At 43.3% G+C, this 21006-nt stretch overlaps 4 protein-coding genes and 1 pseudogene across 4 annotated transcripts; all 5 read right to left on the bottom strand.

The window, feature by feature from the left end:
• Positions 1-1995: 1995 nt before the first annotated feature.
• LOC146961203 (E3 ubiquitin-protein ligase TRIM39-like) lies at positions 1996-4089 on the bottom strand (annotated as a pseudogene).
• Positions 4090-5564: 1475 nt separating this feature from the next.
• On the bottom strand, positions 5565-7981 carry LOC146961202 (nuclear factor 7, brain-like). The gene is made up of 2 exons (XM_085770985.1): positions 7731-7981; positions 5565-7621 (listed from the first exon to the last, which is right to left on the bottom strand). Exon 2 carries the CDS (start codon positions 7602-7604, stop codon positions 6207-6209), a length of 1398 nt encoding a protein of 465 aa, XP_085627111.1. The 5' UTR covers positions 7605-7621; positions 7731-7981; the 3' UTR covers positions 5565-6206.
• A 2582-nt stretch (positions 7982-10563) lies between these two features.
• On the bottom strand, positions 10564-13110 carry LOC146961201 (nuclear factor 7, brain-like). Its single transcript, XM_085770988.1, has 2 exons — positions 12948-13110; positions 10564-12838 (listed from the first exon to the last, which is right to left on the bottom strand). Exon 2 carries the CDS (start codon positions 12819-12821, stop codon positions 11427-11429), a length of 1395 nt encoding a protein of 464 aa, XP_085627114.1. The 5' UTR covers positions 12822-12838; positions 12948-13110; the 3' UTR covers positions 10564-11426.
• Positions 13111-15838: 2728 nt separating this feature from the next.
• On the bottom strand, positions 15839-17206 carry LOC146961200 (nuclear factor 7, brain-like). The gene has a single exon (XM_085771683.1). The coding sequence runs from the start codon at positions 17204-17206 to the stop codon at positions 15839-15841; it is 1368 nt and encodes a 455-aa protein (XP_085627809.1).
• A 2014-nt stretch (positions 17207-19220) lies between these two features.
• Positions 19221-20778, bottom strand: LOC146961199 (nuclear factor 7, ovary-like). Its single transcript, XM_085770984.1, has one exon. The coding sequence runs from the start codon at positions 20672-20674 to the stop codon at positions 19268-19270; it is 1407 nt and encodes a 468-aa protein (XP_085627110.1). The 5' UTR covers positions 20675-20778; the 3' UTR covers positions 19221-19267.
• Between the last annotated feature and the right edge of the window lie 228 nt (positions 20779-21006).

The raw sequence follows: 21006 nt of genomic DNA, 5'->3' as shown, positions 1-21006 counted from the left end.
ACACATGACGAGCTATGGCAAGAATATGTAATTAAAAAGTTTGATCGGCAGCACTACAGTTCCCATGAGCCTCGACGGTTGACTCCACGTCATTTGCAAACAGTCAGGACAGAAGTGGCTGCCAAGTTGTACGAGTCACATGACACAATAATGAGTCTGTACGACTGGGAACTCAGAGCAATAACAAGGCTTAACTTTAATATCTGACAGGTACAACATGTACAACAAGGAGAGAACCAACTTATTTTACAATAACAACTAACACCAAATCATCTACTTCTTTCCAGGAAATGTATTATTAAATTACTAAGAAGTTGTGGAGACACAACATAAAAGAATGTACCCTAAAATTAAAACTCCTATTTTTGTTTTATTTTTGGTTAACGGATATAGCTACAACTTTTTCATCAAAATAATTAATTTTTCAAAAGTAAAACCTCCACAGAACATTGGGGTGCAGAATAAAAGTATACATTTTATTGAATTTTTTTATAGTGTATAAATAATTGTTTTATACATTTTGACGGGTCCAAAATATATAAATATTTACATCTGGTTACGTTAGCCATATCGGTGTAGCCGATGTTATCTGGCCCTCTGTGTTGTGGCTCGGTACGGATTGCCCCAGGTGGGGTTTGAACCCTAGTCCTGCACGGCAGGTGACTATGCAAACCGTTTTGCCAAGAGGTCAATGACCACTTGGCAGTTAGGTTTGCACATCCTTTATGGGTGAGTGAGTGCACCCGGACCCTCGGTTACACTCATCCCTGCCGAACTCACTCCACCCAGAGCATCCAGGTCATGGCACCACTGTAGCTGATGTTAAATCTGGCCCTCCGTGTTGTGTTTCGGTCTGGACTGCCCCAGGTGGGGTTCGAACCCGGATCTCCCGCACAGCAGGCGACGATGCAAACCGTTTTGCCAAGAGGTCAATGACCGCTTGGCAGTCGGGTTTGCACATCTTTTATGGGTTGAGTGAGTGCACCCGGACCCTCCGTTATATAGGCATGAAATTATCTCTGCACCAACAGCATCACTACGTTGATTTCAAGTGAGGCGGAGCTCGGGGATGCCAGATTGTGATATCTCTGTGGAGAAATGGCTGACAGTAACTCGCACTCTTTGGCGGTTTCACAACTGTAGAGTTAGATCATAACGGTCGCTGAATAACACTTTGTGTGAGGACAGAGAAACCATTGTTGCTCTCCCATCACCTAGCTGGTGTCTTATCTTGATTTCTATGCCCAATGGCCAATAGGATGTTAATACATCTCCCTCTGCAGGCTCTGTCCACCTTTCTACTATAAGAATGTTTGGCCCTCAGAACAGAGGTGGCATCCGTTGTGTGGATGACTCCTCCGTTCTTCTTGATCAAGTGCAAATAAACTTTTTCAGTATAAGACATCGAGGACTCTGGTACTTCTTTTATTTCTGCATCACCTCAGAATTTCTCCCTAACAACAACAAATGTATGTGCAATAGAAATTATAACCATAATAATAAAATTTACCTGGGAATTACAATATTCTTCTGTGACCTTTGACCCATAGTTTGAGCCAGTTGCTGGAGATGAATCAACAGTCTCAGTCTCAACAGCTGAAGCTAACAAGCTGCATTTAGTGCAGGTTAAGGTCATAATAAAGTTTCCTAAAAGAATTTCATGAATTACTTGTTACAAATTACAAATATTTTTATGAGGGAAGTTACATTTTAACAAACATAATGAGGAAATGTTTTCTTAACAGATTTGTCAAGTTGCAAAGTTTTGACAGTGAACGTATACCCTCAAAACATTCAGGATCCACGATCATTCATTAACATACATCAACCAAAATGCAAAATATGTCAAGTCAAAATTCCATTTTGCCAAATATTTAAGAAAAAAACTAAAAAACAAAAATAGATTTAAAAAAAACAAACAATAAACAATATATGAATATCATGTGGGAATATGGAGCGTTAGTTACCAACAGCTCATGACATGCTGCTTTTTAATTAGGTGACTTTAGGAAAGTAACCTACTTCTTTGTATGTCACTGACACCTTGACTGGTAACAGCTTCACTGGGACTTTATCACCAGTGTAAATGTATGGAAACATCTTCTCACTGAAAGTGTGTTTGAAGGTGTGTATGTGTGTGTTAGTATCACAATCAGAGAACGACAATTTCCCTATGTTCCAGTCCAGTTTCACTCTGATTCTCTGGAGCTTCTTCTTCACTAGCAGAGCTATGTTTGGAGCTGATGGCGACCATGCTGAGAATTTACCTCCATAAAACTTTATTCCCCATAATCCAGACAGTGCTTTCTTTCCCTTCCTTTCCACAAACTCTGTCACCACACCCAGTCCCCACAGTGTAATGTCTCCAACCTGGACATCCCAGCTGTGAGTCCCTGAGTTAAATCCCTCAGAGCTCAGGACAGAGCAGTAAGTATCAAACCTCTCTGGATTGTCAGGAAGCTGCTGTTCATCTCCATATCTCACACTGGTCAGATCTTCAGACAGGATGAGATCTGTATAAGCAGTGTTTGGGTCCAGAACCACAGGACTGTAGGAGACCATGTCCTTCATCTTGTTCCAGATGTTGAAGGTCAGGTTGCCCAGGTGTTTGGCCTGGTCTATCAGAGCTCCTGAGTCCAGCTGTGGATCCTCCAGCAGGGGGTGGTGCTGGACTCTTTCCACTGCAGCCTTGTAGTTGAGCAGGAATGAGACGTCTTCAGCTCTCAGCTCGTCCTCTGTGGCTCTGACTGTGTGTGAAAGAGCTGCTATCTCTCTGCACAGAGCCTCCATCTTCTCCTTCATCCTCTGACTCTTCTGCTCCTCTTCCTCCCTCAGTGCAGCCATCCTGGCCTCCTCTTCCTCTTCTAGAAACTGGTGAAGCTTCTTAAACTGCTCCTTAATCTGCCTCTCTGTGTGTCAGGCCTGGACCTTAATGTGTTCTGCTGTTTGACCAAACTTCACTTGAACTTCTTCAAAACCCTTTAATTTCTTCTTTAAGGGCTCCAGAGTTTCCTCAAGTTCCTTCTTGAGGTCTGAAGCTGCTTCATCGATGGGTTTGAATCTGTGGTTGGTGTGTTTATCTGAATCTCTGCAGACGAGACACACTGGCTGCTGATGGTCCAGACAGAAGAGTTTGAGTTTCTCAGAGTGCAGACTGCAGAGAGCCTCTGAAGATATCTGCTCTCTCTGCTGCAAGAAGCTCTCACACAGGTTCTTCAAGGCCAGGTTACTAGGTGGATGTGGCTTTGAAGATCTTCTCTTACAAACTGGACACAGTTGATCTCGTTTCTCCTTCCACCAGCTCTTCAGACAGTCTTTACAGAAACTGTGGCTGCAGGACAGAAGAACAGGATCTCCGAAGACCTCCGTACAGACCGGACAGCAGAGATCCTCCTCTAATCTGGAAGCCATTTAGTCCGTGAGTGAAGCTGAAAACACAGCAGACAGGAAGTAGAGTCAGTCATGGCTCCCCTCCCTCCTCTACTGACTTGACTGAAGTTTACTGTGACTCTGAGTCCAGGTTTTAGTCAAACTCACCTTCAGTGTGTGGAGTGTCAGCAGGTTGAAGCAACAGTGTTGTAGCTGGACTCACTCACAGGAAGTTGTTAGTTTGGTCTGAAGCTGAATCTGATCGTCTCTTCTTCAGTCTGCGTCTCGGTGACTGAGGAGGAAGTGCAGCATTTTCCTGGGTTGAGCCATGTGAGGGGGCGGAGCTCTGTCAAACTGAAACTTAAGCAGGATGATGCAGCAGCTCGGTTTAATTCCTGTTTGTGAACATTTATCAGAAAAGTCAGAAGAAACTGGCCCTATCAGATAGGCTAAATGTGTTGCAGTGAATATTAGTCACACAGATGTGGAACAAACACATGACGAGCTATGGCAAGAATATGTAATTAAAAAGTTTGATCGGCAGCACTACAGTTCCCATGAGCCTCGACGGTTGACTCCACGTCATTTGCAAACAGTCAGGACAGAAGTGGCTGCCAAGTTGTACGAGTCACATGACACAATGATGAGTCTGTACGACTGGGAACTCAGAGCAATAACAAGGCTTAACTTTAATATCTGACAGGTACAACATGTACAACAAGGAGAGAACCAACTTATTTTACAATAACAACTAACACCAAATCATCTACTTCTTTCCAGGAAATGTATTATTAAATTACTAAGAAGTTGTGGAGACACAACATAAAAGAATGTACCCTAAAATTAAAACTCCTATTTTTGTTTTATTTTTGGTTAACGGATATACCTACAACTTTTTCATCAAAATAATTAATTTTTCAAAAGTAAAACCTCCACAGAACATTGGGGTGCAGAATAAAAGTATAAATTTTATTGAATTTTTTTATAGTATATAAATAATTGTTTTATACATTTTGACGGGTCCAAAATATATAAATATTTACATCTGGTTACGTTGGCCATATCGGTGTAGCCGATGTTATCTGGCCCTCTGTGTTGTGGCTCGGTACGGATTGCCCCAGGTGGGGTTTGAACCCTAGTCCTGCACGGCAGGTGACTATGCAAACCGTTTTGCCAAGAGGTCAATGACCACTTAGCAGTTAGGTTTGCACATCCTTTATGGGTGAGTGAGTGCACCCGGACCCTCGGTTACACTCATCCCTGCCGAACTCACTCCACCCAGAGCATCCAGGTCATGGCACCACTGTAGCTGATGTTAAATCTGGCCCTCCGTGTTGTGTTTCGGTCTGGACTGCCCCAGGTGGGGTTCGAACCCGGATCTCCCGCACAGCAGGCGACGATGCAAACCGTTTTGCCAAGAGTTCAATGACCGCTTGGCAGTCGGGTTTGCACATCTTTTATGGGTTGAGTGAGTGCACCCGGACCCTCCGTTATATAGGCATGAAATTATCTCTGCACCAACAGCATCACTACGTTGATTTCAAGTGAGGCGGAGCTCGGGGATGCCAGATTGTGATATCTCTGTGGAGAAATGGCTGACAGTAACTCGCACTCTTTGGCGGTTTCACAACTGTAGAGTTAGATCATAACGGTCGCTGGATAACACTTTGTGTGAGGACAGAGAAACCATTGTTGCTCTCCCATCACCTAGCTGGTGTCTTATCTTGATGTCTATGCCCAATGGCCAATAGGATGTTAATACATCTCCCTCTGCAGGCTCTGTCCACCTTTCTACTATAAGAATCTGGACTGCGCTGTTTGGCCCTCAGAACAGAGGTGGCATCGGTTGTGTCGATGACTCCTCCGTTCTCCTTGATCAACTGCAAATAAACTTCTTCAGTATAAGACATCCAGGACTCTGGAACTTCTTATTTTTCCTGCATCAGAACTTCTCCCTAACAACAACAACAACAACAAATGTATGTGCAATAGAAATTATAACCATAACAATAAAATTAACCTGGGAATTACAATATTTTTCTGTGACCTTTGACCCATAGTTTGAGCTAGTTGCTAGAGATGAATCAACAGTCTCAGTCTCAACAGTTTCCATTCACATGTTTTTATTGGAGCTACTGTATATTTAATTGATTGACAGTCCTGATACATTATTAAGGCTTTTAGACTATAGAGCTAACAAGCTGCATTTAGTGCAGGTTAAGGTCATAATAAAGTTTCCTGAAAGAATTTCATGAATTACTTCTTCACAAATATTTTTATGAGAGAAGTTACATTTTAACAAACATAATGAGGAAATGTTTTCATAAACAGATTTGTCAAGTTGCAAAGTTTTGACACTGAACGTATACCCTCAAAACATTCAGGATCCACGATCATTCATGAACATACATCAACCAAAATGCAAAATATGTCAAGTCAAAATTCCATTTTGCCAAACATTTAAGAAAAGAACTGAAAAACAAAAATAAATTAAAAAAAAAAAAAAACAATAAACAACATATGAATATCATGTGGGAATATGGAGCGTTAGTTACCAACAGCTCATGACATGCTGCTTTTTCATTAGGTGACGTTAGGAAAGTAACCTACTTGTTCGTAATGTTTTTTGCTACACTGGGCCTAGAAATGCAGCTCTGTTTCTGCTGTTCAGTGGTCACAGTAACTCTCTGCTGCTGCAGTGTCTATTCTTTGATTTATTACAAGATACAGAAATAAAAACCAGTGTTTGTAATAATGAGACAACAGGAGGACAGGTGCAGTTGAACCGTTCCAGTTCACTGACTTCAACATTAGAAATATGATCGTCCTCTTTATCTCTACCTGCTCTGCTCCACTGTCACTGAGACCTTCACTGGTAACAGCTTCACTGGGAGGAAATGACTATTAGAGAGATATGGAAACATCTTCTCAGTGAAAGTATGTGTGAAGGTGTGTATGTGTGTGTTAGTATCAGGATCAGAGAACGACAGTTTTCCTCTGTTGAAGTCCAGATTCACTCTGATCCTCTGGATCTTCTTCTTCACTGGGAGAGCTATGTCTGGAGCTGATGGTGACCATGCTGAGAATTTACCTTCATTGAACCATATTTCCCATAATCCAGGCCATATGTTTTCTCCCTTCCTTTCCACAGACTCTGCTAACACACCCAGTCCCCAGTCTGCACTGTCTACAACCTGGACATCCCAGCTGTGAGTCCCTGAGTTAAAACCCTCAGAGCTCAAGACAACATAGTAATAATCAAACCTCTCTGGATTGTCAGGAAGCTGCTGTTCATCTCCTACTCTCACACTGGTCAGATCGTCAGACAGGATGAGATCTGGATAAGCAGTGTTTGGGTCCAGAACCACAGGACTGTAGGAGACCATGTCCTTCATCTTGTTCCAGATGTTGAAGGTCAGGTTGCCCAGGTGTTTGGCCTGGTCTATCAGAGCTCCTGAGTCCAGCTGTGGATCCTCCAGCAGGGGGCGCTGCTGGACTCTTTCCACTGCAGCCTTGTAGTTGAGCAGGAATGAGACGTCTTCAGCTCTCAGCTCGTCCTCTGTGGCTCTGACTGTGTGTGAAAGAGCTGCTATCTCTCTGCTCAGAGCCTCCATCTTCTCCTTCATGCTCTGACTCTTCTGCTCCTCTTCCTCCCTCAGTGCAGCCATCCTGGCCTCCTCTTCCTCTTCTAGAAACTGGTGAAGCTTCTTAAACTGCTCCTTAATCTGCCTCTCTGTGTGTCGGGCCTGGACCTTGATGTGTTCTGCTGTTTGAATAAACTCCAATTGAACGTCTTCAAAACCGTTTAACTTCTTCTTTAAGGACTCCAGAGTTTCCTCAAGTTCCTTCTTGAGTTGTGAAGCAGCTTCATCGATGGGTCTGATTCTGTGGCTGGTGTGTTTATCTGAATCTCTGCAGATGAGACACACTGGCTGCTGATGGTCCAGACAGAAGAGTTTGAGTTCCTCAGAGTGCAGACTGCAGAGAGCCTCTGAAGATCTCTGCTCTCTCTGCTGTAAGAAGCTCTCACATAGGTTCTTCAAGGCCAGGTTACAAGGTGGATGTGGCTTTGAAAACCTTCTCTTACAAACTGGACACAGTTGATCTTGTTTCTCTCTCCACCAGCTCTTCAGACAGTCTTTACAGAAGCTGTGGCTGCAGGACAGAAGAACAGGATCTCTGAAGACCTCCGTACAGACCGGACAGCAGAGATCCTCCTCTAATCTGGAAGCCATTTAGTCTGTGAGTGAAGCTGAAAACACAGCAGACAGGAAATAGAGTCAGTCATGGCTCCCCTCCCCCCTCTACTGACTTGACTGAAGTTTACTGTGACTCTGAGTCCAGGTTTTAGTCAAACTCACCTTCAGTGTGTGGAGTGTCAGCAGGTTGAAGCAGCAGTGTTGTTGTAGCTGGACTCACTCACAGGAAGTTGTTAGTTTGGTCTGAAGCTGAATCTGATCGTCTCTTCTTCAGTCTGCGTCTCGGTGACTGAGGAGGAAGTGCAGCATTTTCCTGGGTTGAGCCATGTGAGGGGGCGGAGCTCTGTCAAACTGAAACTAAAGCAGGATGATGCAGCAGCTCGGTTTAATTCCTGTTTGTGAACATGAATCAGAAAAGTCAGAAGAAACTGGCCCTATCAGATGTGTTGCAGTGAATATTAGTCACACAGATGTGGAACAAAGCAAATTTCTTTGTTTCCATCATAGAAAGTGCTAAAGGCAATGGGAAGAAAACATGGCAAATATTGAACAAATTACTAGGCAAGAATAAACAAGAGACTAAAGCACTTGAACTAGAAGTGAACAATGACTTGGTAAAGGATTCTAGTATGGTAGCTAATATTTTTAATAATTATTTTATAGATAGTGTAACTGATATCACAAGGCTTTTTACCCCGTCCACAATTAAACCCCGCCAGATTAATGAAAATCACCCTATTTTCCATCTTGAAAACATAACCGAGATGGAGGTAAAAAAGATTATTGCAGCTCTTAAAAACTCTAAAGCTAAGGATATTCATGGTGTCGACACTAACTTCATCAAGACTCATATAGATGTCCTAGCTAGGCCCATCTCCCTCATGGTTAACCAGTCACTCAATCAGAAAGCAGTTCCGTCTTCTTGGAAGAAGGCATCGGTGATACCTGTTTTTAAATCTGGATCAAAAACACAGGTAGCCAACTATCGGCCCATTAGCATCCTGCCTATCGTCTCAAAAGTTGCTGAGAAATGGGTAGCAACCCAACTCATTAAACACCTAGATAAAGGATTTACCCCACTTCACAGCATGCAATTTGGTTTCCGGGCCAATCACTCCACAGAGACGGCTAACTGTTTTTTTATTGAGAACGTTAAAGGGTTACTGGATAAGAACCCCTGTGCAGGAGCAGTGTTTTTAGATCTCAAGAAGGCATTTGACACTGTCAACCACCAAGTTCTTTTAAACAAGCTCACTCACTTTAATCTTTCTGATGATGCTATCTCATGGTTTAAATCCTATCTGTCAGATAGATCACAGCAAGTCAAGATTGACAATGTCATGTCTCACCACCAAGCTTGTCATGTTGGAGTCCCACAAGGATCAATCTTGGGACCTTTGCTATTCTCCATGTACATCAATGATCTTCCTGATATTTGTCCAGATGTTAGAGTCTTGATGTATGCTGACGACACTGTGATCTATACTCAGGGAAAGGATGCAATGACAACGGCAAAAAACTTAACTGATGCTTTAACTAGGGTTCAAGACTGGTTATGTAATTCATGTTTAATGTTAAATACAAAAAAAACTGTGCACATGCTGTTCACCAAAACTGGTACAAAACACACTGAGCCACCAATGTCTGAAAAAGGGGTTGTCCTGAATGGAGTAAAATTGGAGACAGTAACCCATTTTAAGTACCTCGGGGTGTTACTGGACTCCAACCTCACCTTTAAGAAACACTCCAAAAAAATAACCAACACTTTGAAATTTAATATACAAAATTTTAAACAAATCAGACCTTTTATTACAACGGAGGCGGCAAAAGCCTACCTACACTGCTTGATCCTGTCACATATTGAATATTGCTTCACAACCTGGATGTTTGCTGGAGTCACCACTCTGAAACCTATTAAACAGCTATATAAAAAAGCAATTAAGGTTTTTGATCAAAAGCCCCAGTCTTTCCATCTCTGCCCAATTTTGAAAAAATATCAGCTCTTGACATTCGAGAACTTCCAACTACTCAAAAGTTCCTGTCTCATTTACAGGTCATTAAATGGGCTGGCACCTCCGCCACTAGGTCATTTTATTAAAAAGAAAAATAGCGCGACAACAACGAGAGCTACCACCAGAGGTGACTGTGAGGTTCAGTTTAGGAGAACAGCATTCGCACAGAAGGTTTTATCAGTCCATGGTTGCTCAATGTGGAATACGCTACCTCTGGCCATATGGGAAATATCAACATATGTAACATTCAAAAAACAGCTGAAAACATGGCTTACCAACAACCAAGCCTGCCAACATTAAGGGCATGCTCTTTTTTGTGTGAGTATGTGTGGGCGTGTGTGCGTGCGTGTGTGCCTTGTGTATTTGTTTCTTCTGTTTTTATATGTATATTTCTTTTCTTTTTTTACCAAAACTGTAGGCACTTTACCTCTGGCACTTTAAAATCCAGCACTTTATTATAGATGCACTTTTTGTAAGCAATAATAGCACTTTATAACAGATGCACTTTAATGGATCTTAACAGCTACATCCTTGATCCCGAACCTATTATTACACACTGCTCTTTTCACTACAGCTACAGTATAAATCTGTAATGTGATTTGTGATATTGTATTGTGGTATTGTGATATGGTACTTGTACCATACTAAATGTTATTAATGTTGTTATTAATGTTTTGTACAATTGTCGTTATGTGTGCCGCGGGACTACAGATGGAAATTAGCCCAGAGCTAAATCTGGTGTATTTACATTTTTTATAATGTTCATTAATATGCAAAGTCCCGTCACAAATAAACAATAAATGAAATGAAATGAAATGAACAAACACATGACGAGCTATGGCAAGAATATGTAATTAAAAGGTTTGATCGGCAGCACTACAATTCCCATGAGCCTCGGCTGTTGACTCCACGTCATTTGCAAACAGTCAGGACAGAAGTGGCTGCCAAGTTGTACGAGTCACATGACTCAGTGATGTGTCTGTACAACTGGGACCTCAGAGCGATAACAAGGCTTAACTTTAATATCTGACAGGACAACATGTACAACAAGCAGAGAACCAAGTTATTTTACAATAACAATTAACACCAAATCATCTACTTCTTTCCAGGAAATGTCTTATTAAATTACTAAGAAGTTGTGGAGACACAACCTAAAAGAATGTAAAAGTAAAACTCTTATTTTTGTTTTATTTTGGTTAAAGGATATAGCTACAACTTCATCAAAATGATTAATTTTTCAAAAATAATACATCCACAGAACATCTAGAGGGGTGCAGAATACAAGTATTAATTTTATTTAATTTTTTTTATGGTATATAAATAATAGTTTTATAAATTTTGACGGGTCCAAATTATATAAATATTTACATCTGGATACGTTGGCAACATCGGTGTAACCAATGTAATCTGGCCCTCTGCGTTGTGGTTCAGTACAGATTGCCCCAGGTGGGGTTTGAACCCTAGTCACCTACACGGCGTGCAACGATGCAAACCATTTGCCAAGAGGTCAATGACCGCTTGGCAGTTGGGTTTGCACGTCCTTTATGGGTGAGTGAGTGCACCCGGACCCTCCGTTACATCGGTGGAAAATTTTCTCTGCACCAACAGCATTAGTACCTTGATGTCAAGTGAGGCGGAGCTGGGGGTGCCAGATTGTTTTCGTTAACATGAATCAGAAAAGAAAAGAGAAAAAAAACATTTTGCAAACGCATAACCAGATAAACATTATTGCATCATATTACATCATCATTATTACAAAACTAGAGTGTTGTAAATAGGCAGCAGGAGGAACTGGTTCACTTCACTGACTTTTTAAACAATATGAATATGATCATCCTCTTTATCTCTACCTGCTCTGCTCCACTGTCACTGAGACCTTCACTGGTAACAGCTTCACTGGAACTTTATCATCAGTGCCAATGAATGGAAACATCTTCTCAGTGAAAGTGTGTTTGAAGGTGTGTATGTGTTTGTTAGTATCAGGATCAGAGAACGAAAGTTTTCCTCTGTTCAAGTCCAGATTCACTCTGATTCTCTGGAGCTTCTTCTTCAGAGCTATGTTTGGAGCTGATGGTGAACCTGCTTTGTATTTACCTTCATCAAACATTATTTTCCATAATCCAGACAGTATGTTCTCTCCCTTCCTCTGCACAGACTCTGCTAACACACCCAGTCCCCAGTACGTAATGTCTCCAACCTGGACATCCCAGGTGTGGGTCCCTGAGTTAAAACCCTCAGAGCTCAGGACAACACAGTAAGAATCAATCCTCTCTGGGTTGTCAGGAAGCTGCTGTCTGTGTCCTCCTCGTCTCACACTGGTCAGATCTTCAGACAGGATGAGATATAGACCAGCAGTGTTTGGGTCCAGAACCACAGGACTGTAGGAGACCATGTCCTTCATCTTGTTCCAGATGTTGAAGGTCAGGTTGCCCAGGTGTTTGGCCTGGTCTATCAGAGCTCCTGAGTCCAGCTGTGGATCCTCCAGCAGGGGGCGCTGCCGGACTCTTTCCACTGCAGCCTTGTAGTTGAGCAGGAATGAGACGTCTTCAGCTCTCAGCTCGTCCTCTGTGGCTCTGACTGTGTGTGAAAGAGCTGCTATCTCTCTGCTCAGAGCCTCCATCTTCTCCTTCATCCTCTGACTCTTCTGCTCCTCTTCCTCCCTCAGTGCAGCCATCCTGGCCTCCTCTTCCTCTTCTAGAAACTGGTGAAGCTTCTTAAACTGCTCCTTAATCTGCCTCTCTGTGTGTCGGGCCTGGACCTTGATGTGTTCTGCTGTTTGAATAAACTCCAATTGAACTTCTTCAAAACCCTTTAACTTCTTCTTTAAGGGCTCCAGAGTTTCCTCAAGTTCCTTCTTGAGTTGTGAAGCAGCTTCATCGATGGGTTTAAATCTGTGGTTGGTGTGTTTATCTGAATCTCTGCAGACGAGACACACTGGCTGCTGATGGTCCAGACAGAAGAGTCTGAGTTTCTCAGAGTGCAGACTGCAGAGAGCTTCTGAAGATCTCTGCTCTCTCTGCTGTAAGAAGCTCTCACATAGGTTCTTCAAGGCCAGGTTACAAGGTGGATGTGGCTTTGAAAACCTTCTCTTACAAACTGGACACAGTTGATCTTGTTTCTCTCTCCACCAGCTCTTCAGACAGTCTTTACAGAAGCTGTGGCTGCAGGCCAGAACAACAGGATCTCTGAAGACCTCCGTACAGACCGGACAGCAGAGATCCTCCTCTAATCTGGAAGCCATTTAGTCTGTGAGTGAAGCTGAAAACACAGCAGACAGGAAATAGAGTCAGTCATGGCTCCCCTCCCTCCTCTACTGACTTGACTGAAGTTTACTGTGAGTCTGAGTCCAGGTTTTAGTCAAACTCACCTTCAGTGTGTGGAGTGTCAGCAGGTTGAAGCAGCAGTGTTGTAGCTGGACACACTCACAGGAAGTTGTTAGTTTGGTCTGAAGCTGAATCTGATCGTCTCTTCTTCAGTCGGTGCTCTGTGACTGAACAAGTCTAAACTGTTCCCTGGTTTGTCTCAGGTGAGGGGGCAGAGCTTTGGCAACCAAGAACAGGTTGATTTCATTGCAGACCTTTGATCCATTGGGAAACAGTTGGTGCAGCAGCTGTTTTTTTGTTTGTATCAGAAAACTCAGATGAAACTGGTCCTATCAGATAGGCTAAATGTGTTACAGTGAATATTAGTCACACTGATGTGGAACAAACACATGACGAGCTATGGCAAGAATATGTAATTAAAAAGTTTGATCGGCAGCACTACAATTCCCATGAGCCTCTGCAGTTGACTCCACGTCATTTGCAAACAGTCAGGACAGAAGTGGCTGCCAAGTTCTACGAGTCACATGACTCAATGATGAGTCTGTACGACTGGGAACTCAGAGCAATAACAAGACTTAACTTTAATATCTGACAGGACAACATGTACAACAAGGAGAGAACCAACTTATTTTACAATAACAATTAACACCAAATCATCTACATCTTTCCAGGAAATGTCTTATTAAATTACTAAGAAGTTGTGGAGACACAACCTAAAAGAATGTAAAAGTAAAACTCTTATTTTTGTTTTATTTTGGTTAAAAGATATAGCTACAACTTTTTCATCAAATGATACATTTTCCGAAAAATAATACATCCACAGAACATTGGGGTGCAGAATGAAAGTATTCATTTTATTGATTTTTTTAAAATAATAGTTTTATAAATTTTGACGGGTCCAAAATATACATCTGGCTATTGGCAACATCGGCATGAAATGATCTCTGCGCCAACAGCATTAGTACGTTGATGTCAAGTGAGGTGGAGCTCGAGGGCCTGATCGTGATTAGCTCTGTGGAGAAAATGGCATCGTGCTAATGCTAATGCTAACTAACGGTCAGCCGGTACTGTAACGTTTCTGGTGCAGTCATGATGCTGCAGGTTTATCGGGTTCGCCCGCAGGTGAGTTAGTGTGAAATGATTCAGATGTGTTTCCAGTCTGCTGTCAACACCGGATTAAATACGGTTAGTGTTAGCTTAACTTTAGCTACTAGCCGTACCTGGCAACCAGTACAATTGAAGGTTGGAGCGAGAGCGGGCGAGTGTGAGTGGGACACCTAATGGCCGCCGGGAAGAATTAAACAGTAGCTAACACCTTTAAATTGAACAAATGCTTCAGCTGATCTGAGCTACAATAAACTAATCTACTTTCACCTTTTTTATTGGAGCTTTTGTCTCTGTTTTTGGTTCACGTTAAATACATTTACATTTGAATGAAGCAGCATTGTCCATTATTCAACAATTTAATAGCCTAAGGTACATTTTGAACAAATAAATTTGTCTCCAGTTCATGATCACGATGGACAGACACTTATTTGATTGATAAGAATCAAATATTTTTAATTGACTGACAGTCTTGATATGTTAATAAGCCTAGTTTTACCTTCCTCTCTTTCAGTTCAAACTATTTGAATTCAAAGACTTTATTGACATTAAAGTTTCAAAAGATTGCAAAAGCATAACTAAAAGAAATGGTTAGCTACTAGGGATGCAACGGTTCTCGGTAAAATACCGAACCGTTCGGTACGGCCTGCACGGTGCAATACGCTCTTGGACCGCGGTATTTCAGATTCAGCTTCTACCAGCTCTTACTGCTTTACAGGCAGCTGTGCCGTGTATGTGTGTGCCTGGCCGTTTAAGGCGAAAGCCCGCCCCCGCGAGTTGATGTCCAATCACTGTTGAGCCTCCACACACTCACAGTGACTCCCCACCCCCATCACACTGAAAGTGCAGCTCACACACACAGAAGAGGGGAAAAAAGAAAAGAAAACAAACAGGCGGCAGCATGAGCGGTCGCTGATCGCAATCGCGGGGGAAATTAATTAGTTATTAGCACGATTTAGCACATTTAGCTTTTATGAGAGTTACAGCAGGACTCTGTCCATGCACACTGCATGTGTGTGGTCGCGTGCCCGCGTGTCGGTGCGCGATAGAGAGGCCGAGGTCGGCAGGAGGAGTTGACTGACAGGGAAAGGCTGTTTAAAAAAACACAATAGACTAACATCTTCTTTCCCAGTGAGAGACTGTGGCTGCAGCATAGTGACGTCTTCCATGACGGCAATATAGCGCCATCTCTGTTTGAAAGTGGCTTCAGAGTGTGCACCATATACTGAAAGACTAGTGCAGAGGGAGAAGGAGCTAGGGGGATGCAACGAGCTAGGGGCTGTTCACAGACAGTTCAGGGGTCCGTTTCAGAAAGCGAGATTAGTGGAAACTCTAAGTCTGTTGAGCCTGAGATGAGGGAAACTCATCTGAGTTTTCCAGCTCAGGCTCAATCAACCCTGAGCTCGGGATTTGACTCAGAGTTTGTTGAGCCTGCTTCCTGAAACGGACCCCAGGTGTGTGTGTGTGTGTGTGTGTGTGTGTGTGAGTGAGAGAGAGAGAGAGAGGAGAGCTCTACAAGGAGTAGTAGCCTAATATTAGAAATAATATAAATTTTAAACATTATTTTGGGAGAAAAAAAAAGTTCTCTGCACAAAACACATACCGAAACCGTACCGAGAACCGTGGCCAAAAACCGAGGTACGTATTGTACCGTGGGCTACCTGTACCATTGCACCCCTATTAGCTACATCATAATTATTACAAAACCAGAGTGATTGTAACAACGAGGCAGCAGGAGGACAAGTGCAGTTGAACCGGTTCAGTTCACTGACTTCTTAAACAACAACATTATATGATCATCCTCTTTATCTCTACCTGCTCTGCTCTACTGTCACTGACACCTTGGTAACAGCGTCATGGGGACTTGATCATCAGTGCCAATGTATGGAAACATCTTCTCAGTGAAAGTGTGCGTGAAGGTGTGTATGTGTGTGTTAGTATCAAGATCAGAGAACGACAGTCTCCCTCTGTTCCAGTTCAGATTCACTCTGATCCTCTGGAACTTCTTCTTCACTGGGAGATCAGTGTCTGGAGCTGATGGTGAAAGTGCTGAGTATTTACCTTTATAGAACCATATTCCCCATAATCCAGACCATATATTGTCTCCCTTCCTCTGCACAGACTCTGCTAACACACCCAGTCCCCAGTACGTAATGTCTCCAACCTGGACATCCCAGGTGTGGGTCCCTGAGTTAAAACCCTCAGAGCTCAGGACAACACAGTAAGAATCAATCCTCTCTGGGTTGTCAGGAAGCTGCTGTCTGTGTCCTCCTCGTCTCACACTGGTCAGATCTTCAGACAGGATGAGATACAGACCAGCAGTGTTTGGGTCCAGAACCACAGGACTGTAGGACACCATGTCCTTCATCTTGTTCCAGATGTTGAAGGTCAGGTTGCCCAGGTGTTTGGCCTGGTCTATCAGAGCTCCTGAGTCCAGCTGTGGATCCTCCAGCAGGGGGCGCTGCCGGACTCTTTCCACTGCAGCCTTGTAGTTGAGCAGGAATGAGACGTCTTCAGCTCTCAGCTCGTCCTCTGTGGCTCTGACTGTGTGTGAAAGAGCTGCTATCTCTCTGCTCAGAGCCTCCATCTTCTCCTTCATCCTCTGACTCTTCTGCTCCTCTTCCTCCCTCAGTGCAGCCATCCTGGCCTCCTCTTCCTCTTCTAGAAACTGGTGAAGCTTCTTAAACTGCTCCTTAATCTGCCTCTCTGTGTGTCGGGCCTGGACCTTGATGTGTTCTGCTGTTTGAATAAACTCCAATTGAACTTCTTCAAAACCCTTTAACTTCTTCTTTAAGGGCTCCAGAGTTTCCTCAAGTTCCTTCTTGAGTTGTGAAGCAGCTTCATCGATGGGTTTGAATCTGTGGTTGGTGTGTTTATCTGAATCTCTGCAGACGAGACACACTGGCTGCTGATGGTCCAGACAGAAGAGTCTGAGTTTCTCAGAGTGCAGACTGCAGAGGGCTTCTGAAGATCTCTGTTGTAAGAAGTTCTCACACAGGTTCTTCAGGACCAGGTTGCTAGGTGGTTCTGGCTTTGAAGATCTTCTCTTACAAACTGGACACAGTGGATCTTGTTTCTTCTTCCACCAGCTCTTCAGACAGTCTTTACAGAAGCTGTGGCTGCAGGTCATAAGAACAGGATCTCTGAAGACCTCCGTACAGACCGGACAGCAGAGACACTCCTCTAATCTGGAAGCCATTTAGTCTGTGAGTGAAGCTGAAAACACAGCAGACAGAAAGTCATGGCTCCCCTCCCTCCTCTACTGACTTGACTGAAGTTTACTGTGACTCTGAGTCCAGGTTTTAGTCAAACTCACCTTCAGTGTGTGGAGTGTCAGAGAACAGTAGGCTATTTACGCTACTTTTAAAAGTAATTTAAAACGAGGAGTGAGCCGAGCTGAGCCGACACGGTGCAGCCCAGGAGAGGTGCTGAAGTGTGGATGAGAGGAGTGGACAGACCGGGCAGGAGCAACCAGCTGACGTCTCGTCAGTCCTCGGCCGACTTTAATGTCACAAGACACCCGCTATATTTACATAGAATATTTTTTGGCAACCAGAAAAACAATGTTTGACCCGGCGTTTATTTGGGATGGGCGTTTAATATAAAAAATATTTTGCTACACCCGGCGGTTAATTGGGACCGGCGGCAATTTGGGACTCGGCCATTATTTGAAGTTTTACGGTAGCTACAACTTTTTCATCAAAATAATTAATTTTTCAAAAGTAAAACCTCCACAGAACATTGGGGTGCAGAATAAAAGTATTAATTTATTGAATTTTTTTTATAGTATATGAATAATTGTTTTATACATTTTGACGGGTCCAAAATATATAAATATTTACATCTGGTTACGTTGGCAATATCGGTGTAGCCGATGTTATCTGGCCCTCTGTGTTGTGGCTCGGTACCGACTGCCCCAGGTGGGGTTTGAACCCTAGTCCTGCATGGCAGGTGACTATGCAAACCGTTTTGCGCAGTTGGGTTTGCACATGCTTTATGAGTGAGTGAGTGCACATGGACACTCGGTTACACTCACCCCCGCCGAACTCACTCCACCCAGGTCATCCAGGTCACGGCACCACTGTAGCTGATGTTAAATCTGGCCCTCTGCGTTGTGTTTCGGTACGGACTGCCCCAGGTGGGGTTCGAACCCTGGTCTCCCGCATGGCAGGCGACGATGCAAACCGTTTTGCCAGTTTGGCAGTCAGGTTTGCACATCCTTTATGGGTGAGTGAGTGCACCCGGACCCTCCATTACATCGCCATGAAATGATCTCTGCACCAACAGCATTAGTACATTGATGTCAAGTGAGGCGGAGCTTGGGGGTCCCGGATTGTGATATCTCTGTGGAGAAATGGCTGACAGTAACTCTCACTCTTTGGCGGTTTCCAGACACAACTGTAGAGTTAGATCATAACGGTCGCTGAATAACACTTTGTGTGAGGACAGAGAAACCATTGTTGCTCTCCCATCACCTAGCTGGTGTCTTATCTTGATGTCTATGCCCAATGGCCAATAGGATGTTAATACATCTCCCTCTGCAGGCTCTGTCCACCTTTCTACTATAAGAATGTTTGGCCCTCAGAACAGAGGTGGCATCCGTTGTGTGGATGACTCCTCCGTTCTTCTTGATCAAGTGCAAATAAACTTCTTCAGTATAAGACATTGAGGACTCTGGTACTTCTTTTATTTCTGCATCACCTCAGAATTTCTCCCTAACAACAACAAGTGTAATAGAAATTATAACCATAATAATAAAATTTACCTGGGAATTACAATATTCTTCTGTGACCTTTGACCCATAGTTTGAGCCAGTTGCTGGAGATGAATCAACAGTCTCAGTCTCAACAGCTGAAGCTAACAAGCTGCATTTAGTGCAGGTTAAGGTCATAATAAAGTTTCCTAAAAGAATTTCATGAATTACTTGTTACAAATTACAAATATTTTTATGAGGGAAGTTACATTTTAACAAACATAATGAGGAAATGTTTTCTTAACAGATTTGTCAAGTTGCAAAGTTTTGACAGTGAACGTATACCCTCAAAACATTCAGGATCCACGATCATTCATTAACATACATCAACCAAAATGCAAAATATGTATAGTCAAAATTCCATTTTGCCAAATATTTAAGAAAAAAACTAAAAAACTAAAATAGATTTAAAAAAAACAAACAATAAACAATATATGAATATCATGTGGGAATATGGAGCGTTAGTTACCAACAGCTCATGACATGCTGCTTTTTAATTAGGTGACTTTAGGAAAGTAACCTACTTCTTTGTAATGTCACTGACACCTTCACTGGGAACAGCTTCACTGGGACTTTATCACCAGTGTAAATGTATGGAAACATCTTCTCACTGAAAGTGTGTTTGAAGGTGTGTATGTGTGTGTTAGTATCACAATCAGAGAACGACAATTTCCCTATGTTCCAGTCCAGTTTCACTCTGATTCTCTGGAGCTTCTTCTTCACTAGCAGAGCTATGTTTGGAGCTGATGGCGACCATGCTGAGAATTTACCTCCATAAAACTTTATTCCCCATAATCCAGACAGTGCTTTCTTTCCCTTCCTTTCCACAAACTCTGTCACCACACCCAGTCCCCACAGTGTAATGTCTCCAACCTGGACATCCCAGCTGTGAGTCCCTGAGTTAAATCCCTCAGAGCCCAGGACAGAGCAGTAAGTATCAAACCTCTCTGGATTGTCAGGAAGCTGCTGTTCATCTCCATATCTCACACTGGTCAGATCTTCAGACAGGATGAGATCTGTATAAGCAGTGTTTGGGTCCAGAACCACAGGACTGTAGGAGACCATGTCCTTCATCTTGTTCCAGATGTTGAAGGTCAGGTTGCCCAGGTGTTTGGCCTGGTCTATCAGAGCTCCTGAGTCCAGCTGTGGATCCTCCAGCAGGGGGTGGTGCTGGACTCTTTCCACTGCAGCCTTGTAGTTGAGCAGGAATGAGACGTCTTCAGCTCTCAGCTCGTCCTCTGTGGCTCTGACTGTGTGTGAAAGAGCTGCTATCTCTCTGCACAGAGCCTCCATCTTCTCCTTCATCCTCTGACTCTTCTGCTCCTCTTCCTCCCTCAGTGCAGCCATCCTGGCCTCCTCTTCCTCTTCTAGAAACTGGTGAAGCTTCTTAAACTGCTCCTTAATCTGCCTCTCTGTGTGTCGGGCCTGGACCTTAATGTGTTCTGCTGTTTGACCAAACTTCACTTGAACTTCTTCAAAACCCTTTAACTTCTTCTTTAAGGGCTCCAGAGTTTCCTCAAGTTCCTTCTTGAGGTCTGAAGCTGCTTCATCGATGGGTTTGAATCTGTGGTTGGTGTGTTTATCTGAATCTCTGCAGATGAGACACACTGGCTGCTGATGGTCCAGACAGAAGAGTTTGAGTTTCTCAGAGTGCAGACTGCAGAGAGCCTCTGAAGATCTCTGCTCTCTCTGCTGCAAGAAGCTCTCACACAGGTTCTTCAAGGCCAGGTTACTAGGTGGATGTGGCTTTGAAGATCTTCTCTTACAAACTGGACACAGTTGATCTCGTTTCTCCTTCCACCAGCTCTTCAGACAGTCTTTACAGAAACTGTGGCTGCAGGACAGAAGAACAGGATCTCCGAAGACCTCCGTACAGACCGGACAGCAGAGATCCTCCTCTAATCTGGAAGCCATTTAGTCCGTGAGTGAAGCTGAAAACACAGCAGACAGGAAGTAGAGTCAGTCATGGCTCCCCTCCCTCCTCTACTGACTTGACTGAAGTTTACTGTGACTCTGAGTCCAGGTTTTAGTCAAACTCACCTTCAGTGTGTGGAGTGGCAGCAGGTTGAAGCAGCTCTTCTTCAGTCGGCGCACTGTGACTGACCATGTTCAAACTGTTTCCTGGTTTGTCTCAGGTGAGGGGGCGGAGCTTTGGCAACCAAGAACAGATTGATTTCATTGCAGACCTTTCATCCATTGGGAAACAGTTGGTGTTTTTTTGTTTGTTTGTTTGTTTGTTTGTGAAC

This window comes from Trachurus japonicus, chromosome 24, assembly GCF_045865225.1.
Source record: "Trachurus japonicus isolate A0001 chromosome 24, Traja_1.0".
Lineage (NCBI taxonomy): Eukaryota > Metazoa > Chordata > Actinopteri > Carangiformes > Carangidae > Trachurus > Trachurus japonicus.
Note: the sequence above shows the minus strand (reverse complement) of the source record. Positions and strands in the feature narration are given on the sequence as shown.